Genomic DNA, 21,896 nt, shown 5'->3' with positions numbered 1-21,896 from the left:
TTTATTTGCCTATTATTTTAATAAACTTTAGAATAAAATATCATTATTATTGTAATCTATATCTTAAGGAATTTATTAAATATCTTCAATTTAATTACAAGATCTAATAATTTCTTTTTCAAATTCAACTCTAGATTTTTATTTTTTTAATTACAAAATATCATTTAGGACCCTAACTTTATTAAATCTAACATTATTAGCTTAAGAATTTTTAAGATTAATTATTTACTTCAAATTATCAATGCTTTATTTTTAATTGACTTCTCAACTATTTATTATCTTTAAAGTTAAAGAAGTTAAGATTTTGTCAATTATTATTCCATATTAAATTCTATTTCTTTTTCAAAATTTATTTATTTAATCTATTATTACCAAAACTAGGTTTCAATCTTTTTTTTTTAAAAAAAATAAATAAATGATATATAATTTTATAAATATTTATTAAAGAGTTTACAGCTTCAGATTTTAAGTTTTATTAAATTCTATTTGCTTCATTTAAATATTCATTAGCTATAGTATTCATTTTTAAAATTTATAATTCTTTTTATTAAATATTTTTTTAAAGATTCGTTATTAAGTTATTAATTTTTTGTTTTTCTAATTCATATTTTTATGTACATTTATCTATTTAAGAAATTTGTAATTCGTCTTTTTTTTTAATTTATTCATAGAATTATTCTTCATTTATTTAGTCTATTTTATTTAAATCATTTATTTATTCTTAATATTTAATCTTTTATTAATCAATAATTTTAATTTCTTAATTAGTTTTATTCAATTATTCTTGAAGTTGTTTAATTTATTATTATTTTAAAATTAGTTCATTAGAATTTTATTCTTCTAAAATATGTAAATTTGCCTATTGTTTATTATATATTATTTAACAAAAAGAAACTTATATATATATATATATATATATATATATATATATACTTTTTAATTTTTAATATCCTAATTTTATTAAATCAACTATTCAGTACATTATTTTTAAATTTCGTTAATTTCTTGGTTTTTTTTTACTTAGCAATTAATAATTCTTAATTTAAATTTTAAACTAATTATATAACTTATTATTCTTCTTATTAGACTTTCAAGCAATCTTGATTAATTTAGTTTAAGTTTTATTAAAATTATTTAATTTCACACAATTTATTCTTTATAATATCTTCTTATTTTTTAATTTATTGCTATAAAACTACTTATTGATTTTATTATTAATGTCTCAAAAGGTTCAAAGATTATTCATTTTATTATTATTATAAAATTTATTAGGCTTAATCATTATTCTGTTTGTTTTTATATTAAAAATATGATAAATATTAAAATTACCTTATTAATAAATTCTTATTATGATGTAATTTGTCCTTATAATATAGTATTTTAATCAACTGTATTAGAAAACTTTCCTACTTTCTTAATTTATTCTTCGATTTAGTTTACATTCTCATATTATAACTATTAGCTTTAATCATTTATTATAGAAAGTTCTTAACTAGCATTTCTTTTTTCAATTTAAAAATTTACTTTTTTACTATTATTATTTTTATCCAAATTGTTTCTTACTTATTTTAAAATTTTAAATTAATCAAACTATTTTTGTATTTATTGTTATAATTCAATTAATTTTAAGTGTAGTTCTTAACTGATTTAATTTCTATGATTTATTTCGTAATTTTAAAGTTTAAGTTTACTATAATCAGATTTTAATTCATTACATTCCAAAATTTATTAAAAAAGCTTCTGACGTAATTTTAAAAATTCATCAGCATTTTCTGAATATACTAATTACTCATTATTTAATTAATTTTATTACTATTCTATAAATTTTCATTTGATGTGTCTTATTAATATTCTTATTATTGATATTAATCTAAATTTTTAATAAGTTATTATTTATTTTTGACTATATTTGAATTATATTGATTTATATCATTTGTAAATAAATGTAAATATTTTTAATAAATATTTTATTAATAAAATTATTAGGATAAATTATATTTTTATTATAAATAATTATTAAATTAATATTAAGATTATAAATTATCTAGATCATGTTAATCTTAAACAAATTAATTTTACAATTATTATTATTATTATTATTATTATTATTATTATTTAATTTTATTATCTAAACTTCAATTTTTATTTTATTTTTATCATTACTCTTTTTATCACCATTAAAAACTTAATATTTTCCATTATAAGTTTTTTCTCCAATATTATATTTCTCCTTCTAATAATTAGTTTTCTTTACAAATATGCTATTATTTAAGATTTTATTCTTATATTTTATCTTTTGTTTCATTTATATCTATTTTAATTATATTTTATAAATATATATTTTTACCTTTTCTACTACAAATTCCTGTAGTTTTATTTTTCGTATTGTGTATAATATGGACTTAATATAGTATTAAAATTAGTATCCCTATGTTCTACATAGTATGGGGGATTTACAGTTTAATATTATTGTGTTACAGCATCAGGAATGGAGTATTTAATGTATTTAAAATTTTCAGCCATTTTTTTCTTTTTCTAATAAATATAAATTTAATTTTAATTATATAATTAAATATTTTTTACCCATTAGAATTAAAATATTTTAAAGTTATAGATATTTTAAATAAAAATTTTATATTAAATTATTTTAATATTTAATATTTATTTTTAATATATATTTATTAATTAATAATAATTATTAGTATTTATTTTATTATTGTTTATTGTTTTTAAATAAAAAGTTTAATATAATATATTTTTATTTTTATAAAATTTTATATATATTATTTATTAAATAAATTTATTAAGCATATAAGAAATTAATATTTTTGAATTATTTTTTTTATTATTTCATATATTTTAAAAAATAATTAAATTATCTGATTTTGATTATTTATTATTAAAAAAATTACTAATTTATAATTATATTTTTTATTTTTTTTAAATATACTTACAAACAAAATTTATAAATTTACTTTAATAAAATCAAATTATTCATTTTTATGATTAATTTGTTTATTATTTATCAAACTAATATTAATTTTTATTATTTACTTAATTATTTTTATCTTCTTGAAATCTATCATAATCATTTTATAATATTTAGTTTTTTTTTTTAGCTTAATATAATATAAAACAAAAATAAATAATGGAATTAATCCCAAAGAAAATCCAATAAATAAAGCTTAAACATTCAAATCGAAAAATTGAGAACCCACAAATACTTTCAGGTTAATAAATTTAGTACAATAATTTTTAAAATTCTCCATATTACAATTATTAAAAATTTATAAAATTTTATAAAAATTGATTTGTTAAATTAATTAATTATTATCATGTTTTACTTCATCTTTAATCTAACAGATGACTTATGAATTACTCTATTATATAATATATTCAAATATTCCATTTTAACTTAATGCGAAAATACTCATTTCACTGTTTTAATCAATTTCAAAATCCTATAAATTAATAACTTCAAATTAAGCACTTTTATCAATTACCTAAATTATGCTTTATGGAATATTTCTTACTAATAAATGAATATTATCATCTGATTATATAAACAAATATTTCTTTGAAAACTTTATTCTTTCTACTTAGTCAGGCAAATCTTCATTAAAGCTTATATTATTTTGGTTAAAAATTTCATAAATATAATTTTCTTTATTGTATTCTCCTAATAAAACCATATAATTTTCGTTCGCAAATGGTTTTTTCATTATTTTACCTCCTTTAAAACTATTATAAAAAAATTCCATTGTTATTATTTCTTTGTTTTTGGAATTTAAAATAGTTTCAATAGGACATTTATATACTATTTTATTCTAATCCATTAAATAAATATCAAATCCGTCTTAATCTATTAAATTTTGACTTTCAATTTGCCCAAAAAAAACTTCTTTTATAAAAGTAGGGACAAAAATTAAAAGATCAATATAAATAACAGTTAAAGAATTCTAAGAGTTTATCAAAAAAAGATAATTTTATTTAAAAATAACGCAATCAATATATTACTTTTTTTCTTTATTTTCAATTTCTTATTTAGAAATACTCATATTTTCAGCATTTAGAATTTTTATAAATTATATTTTTATAAAATCACATAATAAATAAATATAATCTTCCATAAAAAAAGATTTTAAAGATTTAGGACACTCTTTAAAAGTAAATAGACCTTACAAAGTTGATATTAATTCAAACTTTTATTCTTTTATATAAAAAGATAGAATTTCTCCATCAATATAATTTATTATAAATAAGATATTTTTTTTTTTGAATATATTATTCTTTCTGTTTTAATCATTTGGAAAGTTTATTTAAATTTATCTCTTCGGAATAAATTTTATGTTTTGTCTTTTTATTTCACATTAAGAAGCATATTTTTATTTTGATTCATTAGAAATAATCTCAGCAAATATTACTTCAGAAGGAAATTTATATATTTCTACTAAATCTAAATAATCTTTACTTAATTGCATTATATGATCTTATTGTTCTTCATTTTACTGTATTAAATATATAATATGTCATATTTATTTTACTTTGAAATATATTAATATTATTTATTAAATTATTATTTTACTATTATTTAAATGAGTACAAATAAAATATTTAAAATAAAAAATTTAGAATTCATTTTTTTATATAATTTCATTATTAAAAATTATGTAAATTAAAAAATAAAAATATATTTAAATGTTAATATTAAAATTCAAAATTTTATAAAATTTAAAAAAAACTAATATGATTTATTTACAAAATAATATATATGTTTTTTAAAAATCCTTTTTAATAATTTATAATATTAATGAAACATAATAATTTTATTGATTTTTGGGTAATATAATTTTAATTTTGGATTTTTAAATTTTTAAAAATAATACTTAAATTTTAACAAATAATAATTCCTTAATTTCGAAGTAATCCTTATTATTGATTTGATTAGTAATTATATTGTTTTTCAAATATATATAAAATAAACAATTTTAAATTAAAAAAATTACTTCTATGGTTTTTAATATTTAAATTCTGTTTTATAAGATTTCTTTTTAAATTTTATATAAATGTTTTTTAAATTTAATTAATTTTTATAATTTGATTTTAGTGTGTTAATTATTTAGCTTTTAATATATTATTTACTAAATAATAGATAATTTTTCTAAAAAATATTTTTATATATGAAAAATACTAATATAAATAATATTAAATACAATTAAAATATATTATAAATTGTAATAACAAATTAGTAGCTTTAAATTTTAAAAATTAGATAAGTATTTTTTATAATAACTTAAAAATATCAATAATTCGTTTTTACAATTATACCTATAATTAAATTAAATATTGTTCAATTTTTTGAAAAATTATTACATCTAAATTTAAAAAATTTAATTTAATTCATATTGAAATTGAATTTAATTAAGAATCAAAAAAATGTTTTATTTTTTTCAATAATTTATTACTTAAAAATTAAATAAAAATTTTATAAGTATATATTTTTTCTTTTTATTTAAAAAAATTATATTTTATAATTAAAATTAAGTTTAATTTAAAAATAAAATGTTATATTTAAATTTTCAAGTTATATTGAAATGATAAATTTTATGAAATTAATTTTTTTTAAAAAATAATTATTATACTATTAAATCACATATTCTATAAGCATTAAAAAAATTATGAAAAAATATATATTTAAGAGCATATATTAAAGCAAAAGAATATCTAATATTTTAAATTAATAATTAAATCAGAAAAAAAAAAATTATATGAATTAAAGAATGAATAAACTATCCATCACAATAATGCAGATTCTGGAGGCATATTTTTTATATATAATCTTAAAAAAGGTTAATAACTAAAGGTGAATTATTTACGAAAAAATTATAATATTATTAATATTTAAAAATAAACAATATATTAAATATAAAAAAAAATGGTTAAAATTATAAAACAAATAAAATCCAAAAACTTAATCCTAAAAATTAATTAATAATAATAATAAAAAATAAATAAATTAATCATATAAAAATTAAAAATACCCAAAAAAAAAACAAGAATGTTGAAAAAATAATTTATTTTTAATTTAAAAAAAATAGACTAAAAAAAAAATTAAAAAAAGTTTGATAAATATTTTTTTTGTAAAGAATACAAAATATAATTATGATTAAAAAAGACAAAGATATATAAAAATATAATACTATATAAATTATTTAACAAAATGTTTATAAATAAAATTAATATGTATATCAAAAAAAGAAAATTTAAAAATTGAGAATTCTAGAATAAAATATTTAATAAATATAAAAAATTTTTAAATTTATAAATAATATATTTCTTTTTATATATAAATACTAAATAGTAAATATATATATATATATATATATATATATATATATATATATATATATATATATATATATATATATTTTAAATAGTCAATATAAAATAAATATTTTCCAAAATAGATATTAATAAAAAAAAAAATTGTAATTATTTGTTAATTTTAATTATATTGTTTTATCAATATATAATAATACATGTTAGTCTTTTTAATTTATAACTCGACTTTATATATTAATTAGGACTAGGAGTTTCAATATTATTAATAATATATATTTAAAATAAAGTTTTTTTTTAATAATTATTTTATTTTTTCCAAATTCTATGAAAAAGATATACTCATAGAATAATTCATAAATCAAAATTTATATTATAAATATTTAATTCCATTAATATTTATATTTTCTTTAAATCAACAAACATAATAAACAACTTAACTAAATAAAATTATTTATTTAATTATAAAAATTTAAATTTTAAATTGTCCAACATAAATTGTAAATATAAAATTTGGATTATAAAACAATAATAGCAGAAACATATCCTATTATTTTATATTAAAAAATATATTGAAAATATTTAATAAGTAAACAGCATGAATATACATTGGGAGTCTCTTTATCAAAAATATCTAAAAGAATTCTTATAAAATATAAAAATATATATCCATATTTTAAAATCATTAAAGACTTGAAAATTTTTTTTCTAAATATATAAAAAAATGTCAGACTCTTGTAAATTAAGTAGAAAATGAAAATGTAAATTATAATATAAACAAAATAAGACACAATTAATTAGTTTTAAATTTAAAATGAATTAATAAGTGGTAAAAAACTAAATGATTACCAATATCTAAATATAATTATAATTATATTTTATTTTAAGCATTTTAATGATTAAATAACTAATAAAATTATAATAATTCTTCTATTTATAATAATATAGTTAATAAATAATCAAAATAAACATTTTTTTAAACAAAAAAATATAATTAATAATTCGAAAGTAACTTTTTGGTCGGAAAACCTGAGTAATAAAATTTATATTTTAAATATTTATAAAAAACATAATATTTTATTTAAAAAATTCGAACAATTGATTATAAAATAAAAAATTTAAATTAAAATTATTTTGAAAAATAATATATAATAATAATTTTTATAATGTATGAATATCTATTATATTTTTTTTATATTCAATTATTAACATGAAAAGTATTTTTTTTATATACACTATTAAACTATTTATTTTATTATTATTTAATTTATTAATTATTAAAAGCTGTTTCTTTTTTAGTTTAGCTGCTTAAATCCTAAAAATAATATATAAAATTATTTTTTTGATTAAAATTTGTGTCGTTAGCAGATATTTTTATATGAGAGTCTTAAGATTTTCTCTAATCTTAAAGCATTTTATATTTATCGTATATGCTTTTTGAAGCTGATTTAAGCATCTTATTATTAAATTTTTATTTTTAATTTTTATATTATTAATGGACAATAGAAATACTTCCTTTTTTAGTCTTAATTGTTTGATTTTCCTTGTTAAATAATACATTTTCAGTTGAAAAAGTATTAAAATAATTATTGTTTGCAATATTACGTTACTATAAAGTATTAATATTTTGTTTTACTACTTTATCTTCTTATTTATTTTTAATGCTAAAGTAATTATTTTCGTTAATATTTTAATTCAAATTTAAAGAATCATCATTTTTCAATTATTTTTGTATTATTTTTTAAGATTTTATATTTGTTTGTGTTATAGGTCTTTTATATTCTATAAATTAATAATTTGTAGGAGAATAGCAAGGAGATAAAAATCTTCTTTTTTAATCATTTTTGCAATTATTATTCGTTATACTAGATTTACTTTTTTAATTTTTAGTAGAAAAATACATATGACTTTTTAAAAAAGATTTAATAATTTAGTTTGTTTTTGTTGATTCATTTTAATTAGAATTATTTGCATATTCTAAATCTTATAAATTTTCTTAAAAATCTATTATTTTATTCTTTTAAATACAATTTAAAGTATTCTAATTTGTTTTCTTTTTTTATACTTATATTTAACTATTTAGATTTGTATCTGTATTGTTTTTTTTTACAAAACAATTTACTAAAAATAAAAGAAAATGATAAAAGTATAATTTTTATATATACCTAATAGCTTTTATTATTAATAGTTTTTTTATTTATAGTATTTTTATGACCCTGCTCTGAATATTACTTCGTTTCATTATAGTTTATATCATTTGTATTACCATTATTTTTATTATTAATAAAATCTGAATTTAATATATTATTAGAGTTTAATTAATGTTTAGAATGTGATAAATATTTTTAATTTTATTCTAAATTATTACTTTTCGAATTTTCAAACTTTTTTTATTAATCATCAATTAAATTTTACTTAAAATATTAAACAGAGTATGGATTTACAAAATAAAAGAATTTAAACAATTATGAATTTAAATCATTATTTCTTTCTTAAGTAATAACTGGAAATTCAACATCTTAAAACTCTTGATGGACATAAGAACAGTCTATTTTTATTTAAATTGGTGGCTTTATTTTTTATTCAAGTATATCATTCCAGTTAACATCTTTAAGCCAATCCTGATTTTTAATTGCCTCGAAAGATTTGATTCTTAGATTTGGTTTTTTATTCAATAAATCATAAAGAAGATTTTATAGGCTTTAAGGCAAATAAGAAGGCAAAACAAGTTCTTAATTTGCAATATTATTTAGAATAGTTTCAGTACAATTTGAATAAAAAGGAGGTAAACCCGTAACTAATTCATGAAGAAAAGCCCCTAAAGTATAAAAGTCGACAGAATAATTATAACCTTTTCTTAGCAAAACTTCAGGTGCCATATATTCAGGAGATCCGCAAAAAGAGTCAGTCATTTCTTCAATTTACATGCCGATTTTTGAAAGACCAAAATCAGTTAAATGCACATGACCATTTATATCTAAAACAATATTTTCAGGCTTCAAATCACGATAAAGAATTTTATTGTTATGCAAATATTCAAAACACATTAATATTTCACAAAAATAAAATTTCGCATCTTTTTCTTTAAATCTATGTTTTTATAAATGAAAAAAGAGTTCTCCACCGCAATAAAAGTCTAAAAGAAAATTTAAGTGATTATTAGATTCAAAGCATGAATGTAATGTTGCTATAAAAGGCGCTTTACTTGCATCTATTAATATTTTGCGTTCTCGAAGAAGTTATTCTAAACGTTTAAATTCGCTTAAATGAGATTTAGGAATCATTTTTAAAGCAAACAATTTGCAAGATTCTTTATGGCGTACTTTTTTTAAAATATATAATTATTAATTAATTAAAAAAAAATATAAACCTAAAAAAACATCTGATGTTCCTCCTTTACCTAAACATTTCAAAAAAATGAAGTCTGTTATTAATATGTCAGTTGTATTTTTTTATTCTTAAAGATTTTAAGAATATACACCTCTTAATACAGTATTAGGTTTTATCTTGCTTATTTTGTTTTGTAATATAGTCAGGTAATAGTTTACTACTTCATTATTGATCGTTGATTCTAAGTATAATAAATTTTAAATATAAGATAATGAAAGAATCTTTTTTGCTTGCTATTTTATTGTTAACATTAATTATTCTATGGTTTAATAATGGGGAATCTAGACTTTTAATTCTTTGTCTTTTAATTATATTGTGTAACTCACTGTTTGAAGGTTTTTAGCAGTTTTTTGTGGTGATAAGCTTTTTACTTTTTAAATCATGTTATTTTAAATTAATTTATATATTATTTTTAATATTTTTTTTTTGTGTGAATTTATATTTTATTTTTAGTTATAAATATATTTTATAAATTGAAATTTTCTTAAATTATTTATATAAAATTAATATTAATGTTTTATATTTAATTAGTATCTAATAATTATTTTATCATTATCATAAAGAAATAAAATTAAATATTAATAATAGTATTCATTATATTAAAAAAAAAAGTTATTTATAATAAATAAATATCAAAAATTAAATAATATAATTTTAGTATATATATATATATATTATTTTAAAAATAATATATATATATATATATTATATAAATTAATAATTAATTAAAAATTGCTCATATATACATATAAACATATAAAAAATATTTTTTATTATTTTATTAAAAATTTAAAGCTATATTAAATAAAAATAGTACATATCATTTACTATTTAAAAAATATATTTTTTCTGCTAATTTTATAGATTTTTAAACAAAAAAAATATAAAATAATGCAATAAAATTATTTTATAGTAACTTATTTTATTTATAAACATGAAACTAGACTTTTTCGTACAACTGTTATAAATTTTTAATAACTTTACAGACATAAAATTTATATAAGTTTTTATTTTTATTAATTAATCCTAAAAGATAATCTTCATGTACTTCACTATAAAACTATAATTTATTTGTAGGAAGTTAATTTTAAATCTATCTAAGAAATTAAATAAAGTTAATAATACTTTTATCAACAAAAACAATTTATTGATTAAAATCTAAGCAATTAAAATCCTTTATTTTTCCTTAAAGACATTTAGAATTATGCTAATAAACTGTTTCATTATAAAAAAATTCACAAAAATTACAAAAGTTTATTTTATTTTTATTTTTTTAAGAAGATTATTAATCAAATATATATTCCCTTTATTCCTTATTATTTTTTTTATTTTTTTGCAGCAGAATTTATTCAGAGTTTAATTTATTAAAATAAGCAAATTATTTACTTTCCTCATTTTTTTATATTTTTTAAATCTCTGGTATAAATATTTATTCATCCATATCTATAGATTGTATATTTTCGTTTTCTTTTTACAAAAAACAATCTTTTGTTATTTTTACTGATTTTTTTTCGTTTGAAAATATTCTCTTATCTTTCATTTTGTTAATATTGTTATTAAAATATATTTTTTTTTGTTCTTTTTTTATTTTTATTTCTTCATTACTTTTATTATTTTTTTCATTATTTTGTTCATTATTTATATTTGCTTATTTATTTTTTGGCTTATAATTATTTTTCCAATCATAAATTATTCTTTCATCTAATTTTTCGTTTTAAATTATTTTTTAATAATAATTTTCTTCTTTTTCATGCCTTCTTAAAGGAAGGTTTAAAAAATTTTCATCTTAAATAATATGAATTAAAAAACTGTTATTTTCTGGTGCTTTTCTTAGATATTTTTAAGTTTATTCTCTTTTTGGACTTTTTTCGATAACTTTGTTTTTATTTATTTAATTTATGTAAATAGAGTTAGTTTTTATACAACTAAAACTATTTTAGTGATTACTCATGTTATTCTAACTTTTATCTATATTTGAATAACCATCATAAATCGATAAATTACCAAAAGTACTTGTATTATTATTTTAATTTATTATTATATTTTTAAAAGAAAATGTGTCTTCGTTTTATTATTAAGCGTAATTCATGTACTAATTATTTTGTTTGTATTTTTTTTATATATTCTTTTTTTTAAAATAAATAATTGTATAATTTTATTAATTATTATAATTTTTTTCGTTAAATAAAAAATTATTTTTATAATTAAAAATTGTAAAATTTAATAATATGCATTTTTTTATAAATATATAAACTAAAAAGTATTATCTCATAAAAACTACATGAATTTAAAATTATTTTAGAATATTAAATTAACACTACAGTGGAAAATATTTATTAGCATTAATATATAGTATTTAAAATAAAAAGAAAATATATAACATTAAAAAATAATAATATATATTTTAAATTTAATAAACTAAAACATATGATTTTTATTTACTTAAACTTATTTTTTTAATTTTTTGTATATTTATTTAAAAAAATATTTTAATTTTATAATAATAAAACAAATTCTATTTATAAGAAAAAATTCTTGCGAATAATTTCTTATTATTCTATGTATAATTTAAACTAACATATAGAATAATTTTGATTTATTTTAACTTTAAAATTCAAATGAATCAATTTTTATAGAAAAAAAAATAATTAAACAGTTAAAAAGAAAAATAACATGTTAACATTATAATTTAAAAGATTTTATATTTCTATTTATTTTAAATTGAAAATTAATAATTATATTTTATAAATATATTAAATTATTATCATAGTTAAATATGTGTATTAATGATATATCTATTAAAAAAAGTTTTAATAATTTTCTTAAAATAAAATATAATAAATTATTATAAAGAAATATAAATGTAAATCATCAATTAAGCAGTACAATTTTTTTTTTTTAAGTTATATATTATTTAATATGATTATATTACTTTTTAGTGTGGTTTTTTAAGTTTTTCTGTATTTTTTAAAAAAAAAACTCAACCAAAAAGATAAGGCCATTTTTATAAAAAAAAATTATTTTATTAAATTGTTTTAAAATTACATAAAACTAGTTTTATTTTTTTATTAAATATATATACTTCAAAAAAATAAATATTTAAAATCTTAAATGCACTCAAAATATTAAATATATAATTTTTTCTAAAATAACATAAATAATTATTTAATAAAATTCCATAAAAATTCAATCACCCCCATCATTAGATAATCCCTCGTCAATTTCTTGAATTTCAATGCCTTCATTAACATTTTTAGCCCATTAGAAATATAAATTCTAAACAATATTAACATTCATAACAACGTATTCAATAATATTTCTCATTTCTTCAATTCTTTTGATTTCATTTTCATCCCAAACAATTAATTCTGGAATTTCTTATCTTTTATTATATTAATCAAATACCATTTGATTTAAAAAAAGTCCATGTGCAGGAGCTAACCAAACCTTAGTAAACTCTTTTTCGAAACTCTTGTCGATGAAATCGAGTTCAAGTTATTTTTAAAATACCATACAAATCATGCCTATCATTTTTCTAATTTAATGATAAATAAAACTTTATCCAAAAAATGTAAATCTAACAAATTTTTCTTAATTTTTTTCAAAAATTTGACCTTTCATATTAATAATATATCTTTTGCATTTAGAATCACCTGCTTTAAGTTATTTTGTATAATTATGGTAGCTTTTTGTCCCTATAAACTTTTTTAAAATCTGATTTATTTTTTCCTAGATTTACTATTCAATTTACAAAAAAACTTTCTTATTTTCTTTTATATCTTCAAATTTTTATAACATAAATAAAGGTAATATATATTCATATATTCGATGTGAACAAGCAGTTCTTATGTCGAATTTTTTTGTAACTTATTTTAATGATATTATACGAATGTCCTAAGGCAAATTTGAATTTAATGTTTATATTATTTTATCGTAATTTATTTGATTTTTTCTTTCAATTGCATTCTTTTATTGTTATTTTGTATTTATTGCATTTTCTAGCACATGTTCTTTTTCTATATCAGGATCTCTTAAAAATTCTTTTGTTACCGCTAATTTTACATTTATTCCGTTTATTAAGGCATGTACTCCTTTATCTGTTCTTGCACCTCGACTCCAGCCTGCCTTTTTTAAATCATTCATGTTAATAGAGTCTATTAAATTAGAATCTATTAATGACTTAAATAAATATTTTTCTACAGTTTCAATCTCATCATTTTATTATTTTTATAATCCTTTGTAGTTTTCACCATTATATCCAAAAAATAATGCTATCTTAGCTTTGAAGTAGTTTCTTTTATTTTAGTTCATTTTTTATTTTTTTCTTAATTTTAAATTTAGCTTTTTATTTTATGAAAGAAGAAAACTTAATTTTGTTTCTTTGTTTTAAGATTTTAATTTAAAAGTTTATTGATAATATATTAGATATAATATTATAAAATAAATAAAAATTAAACAAAATTATTTAATTAAATTTATAAAAATCAAAAATAAATGATTTCTTTAATTTTATTTTAATCATGAAGGAGTTTCTTTAATTCTTTATATTTACTTTCACTTATATTATTTTTAGAAATATTAATTCTTTATAATTATTTTAAATATTTAATAATAGTTTTCATGCTATCTAAAGAACTTTCATCCATTGTGTTTTCAGCAACATCCAATTCTTCTAATTTTTAATATTTAGCAATTTAAATACATAAATTTAAAAACAAATTATTATCCATACCAACATTTCTTAATCCTAATATTTTAAGACTTTTTTAATTTTAAAGTATTTTAAAAATAAGTTAAAAAGATCTTTATCCTACTTAATTATAACTGAGATTAATACATTTTATTTAATTGCATTCTAATTATAATAAACTTAATAATAACAAAATAAATGCTTCTTTTAATTAAGTCTTCACCAATTCTAATATCTTATTATAAAAAAAATATATATATAAAAAAGTATATATCAAATAAAAATCACTTGCAACTAACGAAAATTTGGAAAATTAAAGCAAATATTCATTATAAAATCAGATTATAAATTTTAATTCCAAATAATAATTTATTATTCTTAATAAATAAAAACTTCATGACAAGGAACTTCTTAATAGTTTTATAAAAATTATACATAATCATCATCATTTTAATTAATTTTTTTCTTCTGTCCTTCCAAAATTAGAAATTTTGTATTTTTTTAAATAGCTATTAAAATATTTTTAGTTTCCTTCTAAAAATTCTAAAAAAGTTTTATCTTTTTATATCTTAGTAATTTCATTTTCATAATCGTATAATTTCCAAATGTTCTAGACATCAAAATATTTAAATTTAATTTAATAAATATATATAACTCTTTATTATTAATTATATTCTGAAATATTTCCAACAAATTATTTTTCGAAAGAATATATATTATTTTCGTTTAGATATAAGCTTTTTTATCTAGCTTAAATTAATTATTATTATTATTATTATTATTATTATTATTATTATTATTATTATTAATTATTCATTCATTTATTCTTTACTTAATTATTTTTATTCAATACCATTATTTTATTTTTATTTATTCATCTGAAATAAAGATTTATTTGGTGAACTTATTATTGATGTCTAATGTAATTTTTTAGAATTCTGATTATTAGTTTTAAATTAAATTAATGATTTATTATATATATTTCTGCTTTTTAACTTAGCTTTTTTTTTTTCATTTAAATTATTTATTTTTTATTTATATGCTGTATTTTCAGTTTAAAATATATTAATAGTTTAATTTTAGTTTTCCATATAAAGATCAATTTTCTCTTTCAAACTTTTTTTTATATTTTTTTTTATGAAGTTAGTAACTATTTATAAAATATATATTTAATTTTAGATACATATATATTTTGTAATTACTTTAAATATCTTCATTTGGAAATTCATTTTTAATTCTAAATATTTCTTTGAAATTTTTTTCTAGTATTTTATTAGAATCTTCTCCATAATTTTTTTTAAATATCTCTTAAACCATTTATTTTGCTACTAGTTTCCTTCTTTTTTCATCATCATCAAATTTTAAAGCCTTTTATTAAATAATAAAAATATTAAGTTTTATTATTTTACATCTATATGATTTAAATACTTTGGTTTTTTCTAAATATGTTCTTTTTCATCTTCATCTTAGCTATTATCTAGATTTTTCTTTCTTTATTTTATAAAAAAATAAATTAAATAACCAAAATATTAAAAATACTTTTTATATTTTAATATGTTATGATATTAAGGCATTTTATTATCATAATCTAAAAATATATTTAAACTTCCCACATTTAATTTGAGATTTTTTATAACATATTCATTCTATAATGTTTTTACTGAAGTAAAAATTTATTCGTTATTTGCTTATTGTTTAATAAAAGTAATTTAATCTATTATCGGAAGTTAATATCTAAAAGTTTTTTATTAAATGCCTTAGCTTTTCTAAAATTAATTTATATTTAATAATGGAAGATTTTAAGAAACTAATTATTTATTGCTCATTATTATATTATTAAATATATAAATAAAATATATTTAACAAAAATATAAATAATTTTTATTTATATAGATTTCGAAATTTTATAAAAATAATTAATAAAATTTAAGTTAAAAAAATTCAAATTTTTATTATTTATTTTATATAATTGTTTTTATTTTACTTCTTAAGGTAAAATAATTTTATTTAATATTTAGGTTATTAATTTTTAATATATGAACTAAATAAAAAAAGTAGAAACAAATATTAAAATACATAAAGATTTTTAAATATATTATTATATAATTTTTATTATATCTTAAAATTTATTACTATTACTTTTTTATATTAATAAAAGAATATGAAAACTAAATAATTTTTTTGTTCTAACTAATATAAAAATAAATAATAGGAATTAAATGAAATCAATTAATATTTGCACTATTTAAAACAATCAGTAAATTATTGAGTTACACAAGTTTTATAGATATTTTAATAAAGTTTAAAATTAGTATATAAATGTTCATTAATTCTTTAAATATAATTGTTTGATAAATTTTAATTAATAACTTAATTTAATAATTTAATAAAATTTTAAAATTATCAATAAATAAATATTTTATTTTTAACTTATTAATTTAAATCACTTTTAATTAAATAATTTAATTTTATTAATTCATTTATTTTTATTGAATTAAATAAAATAATTCTTTCTTAAACATTTTTTTATTAAATTCTATTAATAAGACTTTACAATTTTTAAGAAAAAAAATGGGATTTTTATTGAAAAAATTTATTTCTTTTTTAATTAATTAAATTAATTTTTGTCTATTTTATTCACAAAATTGTGCTTGTTTATTTATAATTACAAGACTAAAAATCTTGAATTTTTAAAATTCCATTTTTATAAAAAAAAATATTTTAATGATTATATCTCTCAATATAATGTTATTTTAATTTAAATAATTTATACATTTTATGTATATTATAGTTCTTATAATATTAAAATAAAATTTAGTAATCCTTATATTTAACTTTTCTTTCATCTTTTTTCAAGTTTAGTATTAAAATCCTTAAGCAAATTCTCGTGTTAAATAAATATTATCATGATAATTATTTTAGATTACTTCATTTAACTTTATGCAATTAAGATTATAAACTATGTACATAATATAAATTTTTATCTTTAAATATTGTATGAATTTAGTCAAAATAGCATTTCATCTTCATCTTCATATTTATGAAAATTTATTTATTCTTTTACTTAAAAAAAACTTAGACATTATTGAGTATTTCTGTTTTTTATTTTAGTATATTTTACTTGAATTAACTATGTATTTTTGAATATTATTTGCTTATATATATATATTATTAAGATTTATTTATTTTTTGTATTAAACATAAAATTTTAGAAAAAAAAATATATTATCAAAAAGTAAATAATTAAATATATTTTAAAAATAAAATATTTTATTTTGAATTATTTATTTTATTATTAATATAAAAATATAAAATAAATTTTTTATATTTTATAAATTTTAAAGTCATTATCTAATTTCATGGTTCAACAATAATCATTTAATACAAATAAATAAATAAGCATTATATGAAAACTTTTATTAAATATAATTAATTATTATATATTCGTTTTTAAATCATAAAAATTTATCTTTAAATTGAAATTTTTAAAAGATTTTTTTTATAAAAAAATTATTAGTATTTTATTCATCAAAAAATACATGTTTTTTAAATTTAATGTATAAAATATAAAATAAATTAAATTAAACCTATAGAAAATATAAAAATATAAAATAAATAGAATAAACAAAGTACCAAAATATCTAAAAAGTCAAAACTAATAAAAAATTAAAAAATATAAAAAAATAAAATAAACTAAAATAAATTAAAAATGAATACATTTGAAAAAGCACCTATAGTTATATTTGATTATGAAGATCTTAAAAACAGAGAATCAATTTTATACGAAAAAATTGATAAAGCTTTTGGACCTCATGGGATTGGTCTTTGCCTTGTATCAAACGTACCAGACTACGAAAAATATCGTACTGCCTTACTTCCATAAGCTAATATACTTGCAAATTTACCAAAAGAAGAGTTAGATAAATTAACGAAACCTGAAATGTATTATTTTTCTGGTTGGAGTCATGGAAAAGAGCAATTTAAGGGAAGAATAGATTATACTAAAGGAAGTTACTATGCATTCGTGCGCGAAGATGAACCTATAAAGGAGCTTTTAGAAGATACAAAAAAATAAGGAGGAGTAATAGTACGAAATGTATGGCCTTAAAATAATATAATAGAAAACTTTGAAAAAAACTTTAAAAATTTGGGTAATTTAATGTGTGATGTTGGAAGTTTGTTAGGTTATCATTTAGATAAATACATTAAACATAAGTAACCAAATTACATAGATGGTACAATAGAAAAAATTATAAAGGAAGGGAATCAACATGTTGGTCGTTTGTTACATTATTTTTCTTGTAAAGAAAAGAAAACGATTCAAGATGATTGGTGTGGCTGGCATAATGATTTTTCTGTTGTAACTGGATTAGCATCGGCTATGTATTTTGATGAAAAAGGTAATTTATTACCTAATTATGATGTCGAAAATGACGGTGGTTTATTTGTTAAAAATAGATTTTCTGAATAATAAAAAGCTTTTATACCTAATAATTGCTTGGGTTTTTAAATTGGAGAAGTTGTTTAAATATTATCAGGAGGTATTTTAGAAGCAACACCTCATTGTGTTGTTAGAGGAGAGAATTCTGTTTAAGATGGAGCTTGCAGAAATAATTATGTATGCTTTATTAGTCCGAATTAAGAGTTTTAGATGAAAGTACCAGATGAATCTTTAATTGATAAAGTAGCAAATATGGAAGGTTATTATGTTAGTAAACTAAAAGACAGATGGAAAAACAATATGCCTTATGGAATATTTAGTAGCAATTCATCAAAATCAATTAGATATTGATTTTTTTATTTGATTTATCAAACAAATTTAATTATATATAATAATTTATTTTAGTATTTTTTTATAAATGAATCTATCTTATTAATCAAAAATATATTTATATATTAAGTGTTTAAAAATAATTATAAAAAAATACTTGAATATTTGTTTAGTAAATAAAAAATAAAAATTGTTAGAGGAATATTAACATTAATTTAAATAAACTAAAAATCAAACAAATCATTTATTTTTTATATATTTTAAATTATATTGTTAATAAATATATATATATATATATTTATATATAAATATTTATATATAATTTTTTTAATATCTGAATTAACATAAAATTAATTATCATTTATTTTACCGAAAAATAAAGTAGTTTACTAATTATTAATGTTAATTATATTTTATACTATTTTAGATAATAATAATTGAAGTTTTTATTGCATATTTTATTTATAAAATATATTATATAAAAAAATTATAAATATTAAATTTAAACAAAAATAATTTTTTATATTTACAAAAAATAAAATAAATTTAAAATATTAATATTAATAATTAATTAAATAATTTGATTAATTATTAAAATAAAAAAAAAACTATAATATTAATTATTTTATATATAAAATATAATATAAAATATATATATTTTTATATATATATAAATATATATATATATATATATATATATATATATATATATATAAATTGCATTTTATCTTCTTCTATTTAGAAATAAATTATGATTAATTCAAAATACGATTAATAGTTTAAAATTACATGAAAGAAATAATTAATATAAACAGTAAGATAAAACTTAAATCTACGTGCTTTCAAAATATTAAAAATTATCTGAAACAAATGAATTATTTTTATAAAAAATCTTTTTTATATATTTGTTTTATAAATAATTTATATAAATTTAATTTGTTTTATATTTTAATAACTTTCATTACTTAAATATTAAATTAATATTTTTCTGAATTTTGTAAATAAATTTTATTGTTATAGATGGACTAAAATTGCTTCAGTATCTTATATGAAAATTCTAATAATTTCGTATAAATGTTAAGTTATGGAAGTAATATTACTAAAATGCTGCAATTATCATACTAAAAAAAGTAAAAAAATAATTTTTAATCCTATTTATAGATATTCCAAATTGTGCAAGTACATCTCCAGATTATAATTGAATAAAGTTTAGTTGTTAAAATTATAATTAACTTTATATAAATAATTCTAATAAAAACTTAAAAATTATATAATTTGAGGTTGAAAATTTATTTAATTTGAGAATAGTAAAAATAGATAATATTGAAGTGATAGATATTCATAATTCATTTTCAAATAGAATAAAAAATGTAATTTATAATAAATGATATTAAAAAGTATATAGAATATTCACATGAACTTATAGATAGTAATAATGAAGAATATTTTTTTTTTGCATGATATTACATAAAAATATTAGGAAAATTAAAATTTTTTATATTTAAAAAAATTAAATGTTATTATTTATATATTGATATTATTTATTAATTTTTATTTATTAATATTTAATTATAATATAATAAATATTTTAATTTTTTATTTATTATATCAATCATATATCTTTGTTTTTTTATTTATTTTTCGTTTTTATTTTAACTTTTCGACAAAAATAATTAAATCTAATATTTATTTTTATATATATTAAAATTTCCACATTTATTTCCTATTTTATAAAATTTTATTTTACATAACATTAATTAAATTCTATTTTGGTGCATATTTTATCTATTTTTATTATATTCCATTCTTATTATATTTTAAATTTAATTGTTTTATAATATAGAAATATTTTTCTTGAAGATCTAATAAGATAATTATATGTTTATTCTTTGAAAATAAATCTTAAAAATATGATTTAATAAAAAATAATTTAAATTAATTTATAATAAAATAAATTAATAGAATTTTCTAATAAAAAAATTATTTGTAATTTAATATAATTAAATATATTTTAATTTTTTTAAAGAAATTATTCCTTTATTAGATTTTATCATTTTTTCAAGTTTTTTTGTTTATATTTGATGAATTTTTAATTAAAAATAATTGATTAATAAGATAGATTCATTTATAAAAAAATACTAAAATAAATTATTATATATAATTAAATTTGTTTGATAAATCAAATAAAAAAATCAATATCTAATTGATTTTGATGAATTGCTACTAAATATTCCATAAGGCATATTGTTTTTCCATCTGTCTTTTAGTTTACTAACATAATAACCTTCCATATTTGCTACTTTATCAATTAAAGATTCATCTGGTACTTTCATCTAAAACTCTTAATTCGGACTAATAAAGCATACATAATTATTTCTGCAAGCTCCATCTTAAACAGAATTCTCTCCTCTAACAACACAATGAGGTGTTGCTTCTAAAATACCTCCTGATAATATTTAAACAACTTCTCCAATTTAAAAACCCAAGCAATTATTAGGTATAAAAGCTTTTTATTATTCAGAAAATCTATTTTTAACAAATAAACCACCGTCATTTTCGACATCATAATTAGGTAATAAATTACCTTTTTCATCAAAATACATAGCCGATGCTAATCCAGTTACAACAGAAAAATCATTATGCCAGCCACACCAATCATCTTGAATCGTTTTCTTTTCTTTACAGAAAAATAATGTAACAAACGAC

General features: G+C 15.3%; 4 protein-coding genes across 4 annotated transcripts in view, besides 24 other annotated features; 1 reads left to right on the top strand and 3 right to left on the bottom strand. All coding sequences in view use genetic code 6, as the record gives it.

Annotated features, from left to right (window-relative positions):
- Nucleotides 1-896: 896 nt before the first annotated feature.
- Nucleotides 897-932: a microsatellite.
- Nucleotides 933-2,080: 1,148 nt separating this feature from the next.
- Nucleotides 2,081-2,128: a microsatellite.
- A 2,737-nt stretch (nt 2,129-4,865) lies between these two features.
- Nucleotides 4,866-4,906: a microsatellite.
- A 128-nt stretch (nt 4,907-5,034) lies between these two features.
- Nucleotides 5,035-5,081: a microsatellite.
- Nucleotides 5,082-5,896: 815 nt separating this feature from the next.
- Nucleotides 5,897-5,930: a microsatellite.
- Nucleotides 5,931-5,979: 49 nt separating this feature from the next.
- Nucleotides 5,980-6,035: a microsatellite.
- Nucleotides 5,982-6,040: a microsatellite.
- Nucleotides 6,041-6,341: 301 nt separating this feature from the next.
- Nucleotides 6,342-6,428: a microsatellite.
- Nucleotides 6,429-6,484: 56 nt separating this feature from the next.
- Nucleotides 6,485-6,519: a microsatellite.
- Nucleotides 6,520-7,583: 1,064 nt separating this feature from the next.
- Nucleotides 7,584-7,618: a microsatellite.
- An 887-nt stretch (nt 7,619-8,505) lies between these two features.
- Nucleotides 8,506-8,551: a microsatellite.
- Nucleotides 8,552-10,387: 1,836 nt separating this feature from the next.
- Nucleotides 10,388-10,441: a microsatellite.
- An 852-nt stretch (nt 10,442-11,293) lies between these two features.
- Nucleotides 11,294-11,358: a microsatellite.
- Nucleotides 11,335-11,369: a microsatellite.
- Nucleotides 11,370-12,915: 1,546 nt separating this feature from the next.
- Nucleotides 12,916-13,942, bottom strand: IMG5_097120 (tRNA pseudouridine synthase a, putative; the record flags this gene model as incomplete). Its single annotated transcript, XM_004035536.1, has 1 exon — nt 12,916-13,942. Exon 1 carries the CDS (start codon nt 13,870-13,872, stop codon nt 12,916-12,918), a length of 957 nt encoding a protein of 318 aa, XP_004035584.1. The 5' UTR covers nt 13,873-13,942.
- Nucleotides 13,943-14,659: 717 nt separating this feature from the next.
- Nucleotides 14,660-14,693: a microsatellite.
- Nucleotides 14,660-14,703: a microsatellite.
- Nucleotides 14,704-15,178: 475 nt separating this feature from the next.
- Nucleotides 15,179-15,233: a microsatellite.
- A 297-nt stretch (nt 15,234-15,530) lies between these two features.
- Nucleotides 15,531-17,351, bottom strand: IMG5_097110 (hypothetical protein; the record flags this gene model as incomplete). The annotated part of the gene is made up of 4 exons (XM_004035535.1): nt 15,531-15,535; nt 15,622-15,787; nt 15,829-15,910; nt 17,347-17,351. 4 exons carry the CDS (start codon nt 17,349-17,351, stop codon nt 15,531-15,533), a joined length of 258 nt encoding a protein of 85 aa, XP_004035583.1.
- Nucleotides 16,880-16,915: a microsatellite.
- A 728-nt stretch (nt 17,352-18,079) lies between the features above and the next one.
- Nucleotides 18,080-18,129: a microsatellite.
- Nucleotides 18,129-19,211, top strand: IMG5_097100 (hypothetical protein; the record flags this gene model as incomplete). The annotated part of the gene is made up of 1 exon (XM_004035534.1): nt 18,129-19,211. One exon carries the CDS (start codon nt 18,129-18,131, stop codon nt 19,209-19,211), a length of 1,083 nt encoding a protein of 360 aa, XP_004035582.1.
- A 255-nt stretch (nt 19,212-19,466) lies between these two features.
- Nucleotides 19,467-19,512: a microsatellite.
- Nucleotides 19,471-19,511: a microsatellite.
- A 304-nt stretch (nt 19,513-19,816) lies between the features above and the next one.
- Nucleotides 19,817-19,905: a microsatellite.
- An 806-nt stretch (nt 19,906-20,711) lies between these two features.
- Nucleotides 20,712-20,768: a microsatellite.
- Nucleotides 20,769-21,133: 365 nt separating this feature from the next.
- Nucleotides 21,134-21,183: a microsatellite.
- Nucleotides 21,184-21,382: 199 nt separating this feature from the next.
- The window catches only part of IMG5_097090 (hypothetical protein), a gene marked incomplete at both ends in the record, with an annotated part of 1,109 nt that continues 595 nt past the window's right edge, over nt 21,383-21,896 (bottom strand). Inside the window, one exon of the mRNA XM_004035533.1 lies at nt 21,383-21,867. Within this exon, the coding sequence (XP_004035581.1) occupies nt 21,383-21,867 (485 nt within the window). The remainder of the gene's footprint in view (nt 21,868-21,896) is intronic.

Source organism: Ichthyophthirius multifiliis, assembly GCF_000220395.1.
Source record: "Ichthyophthirius multifiliis unplaced genomic scaffold scaff_1120509250831, whole genome shotgun sequence".
Taxonomy (NCBI): Eukaryota; Ciliophora; class Oligohymenophorea; order Hymenostomatida; genus Ichthyophthirius; species Ichthyophthirius multifiliis.
The sequence above is the reverse complement of the archived record's forward strand: the minus strand, read 5'-3'. Positions and strand labels throughout refer to the sequence as shown.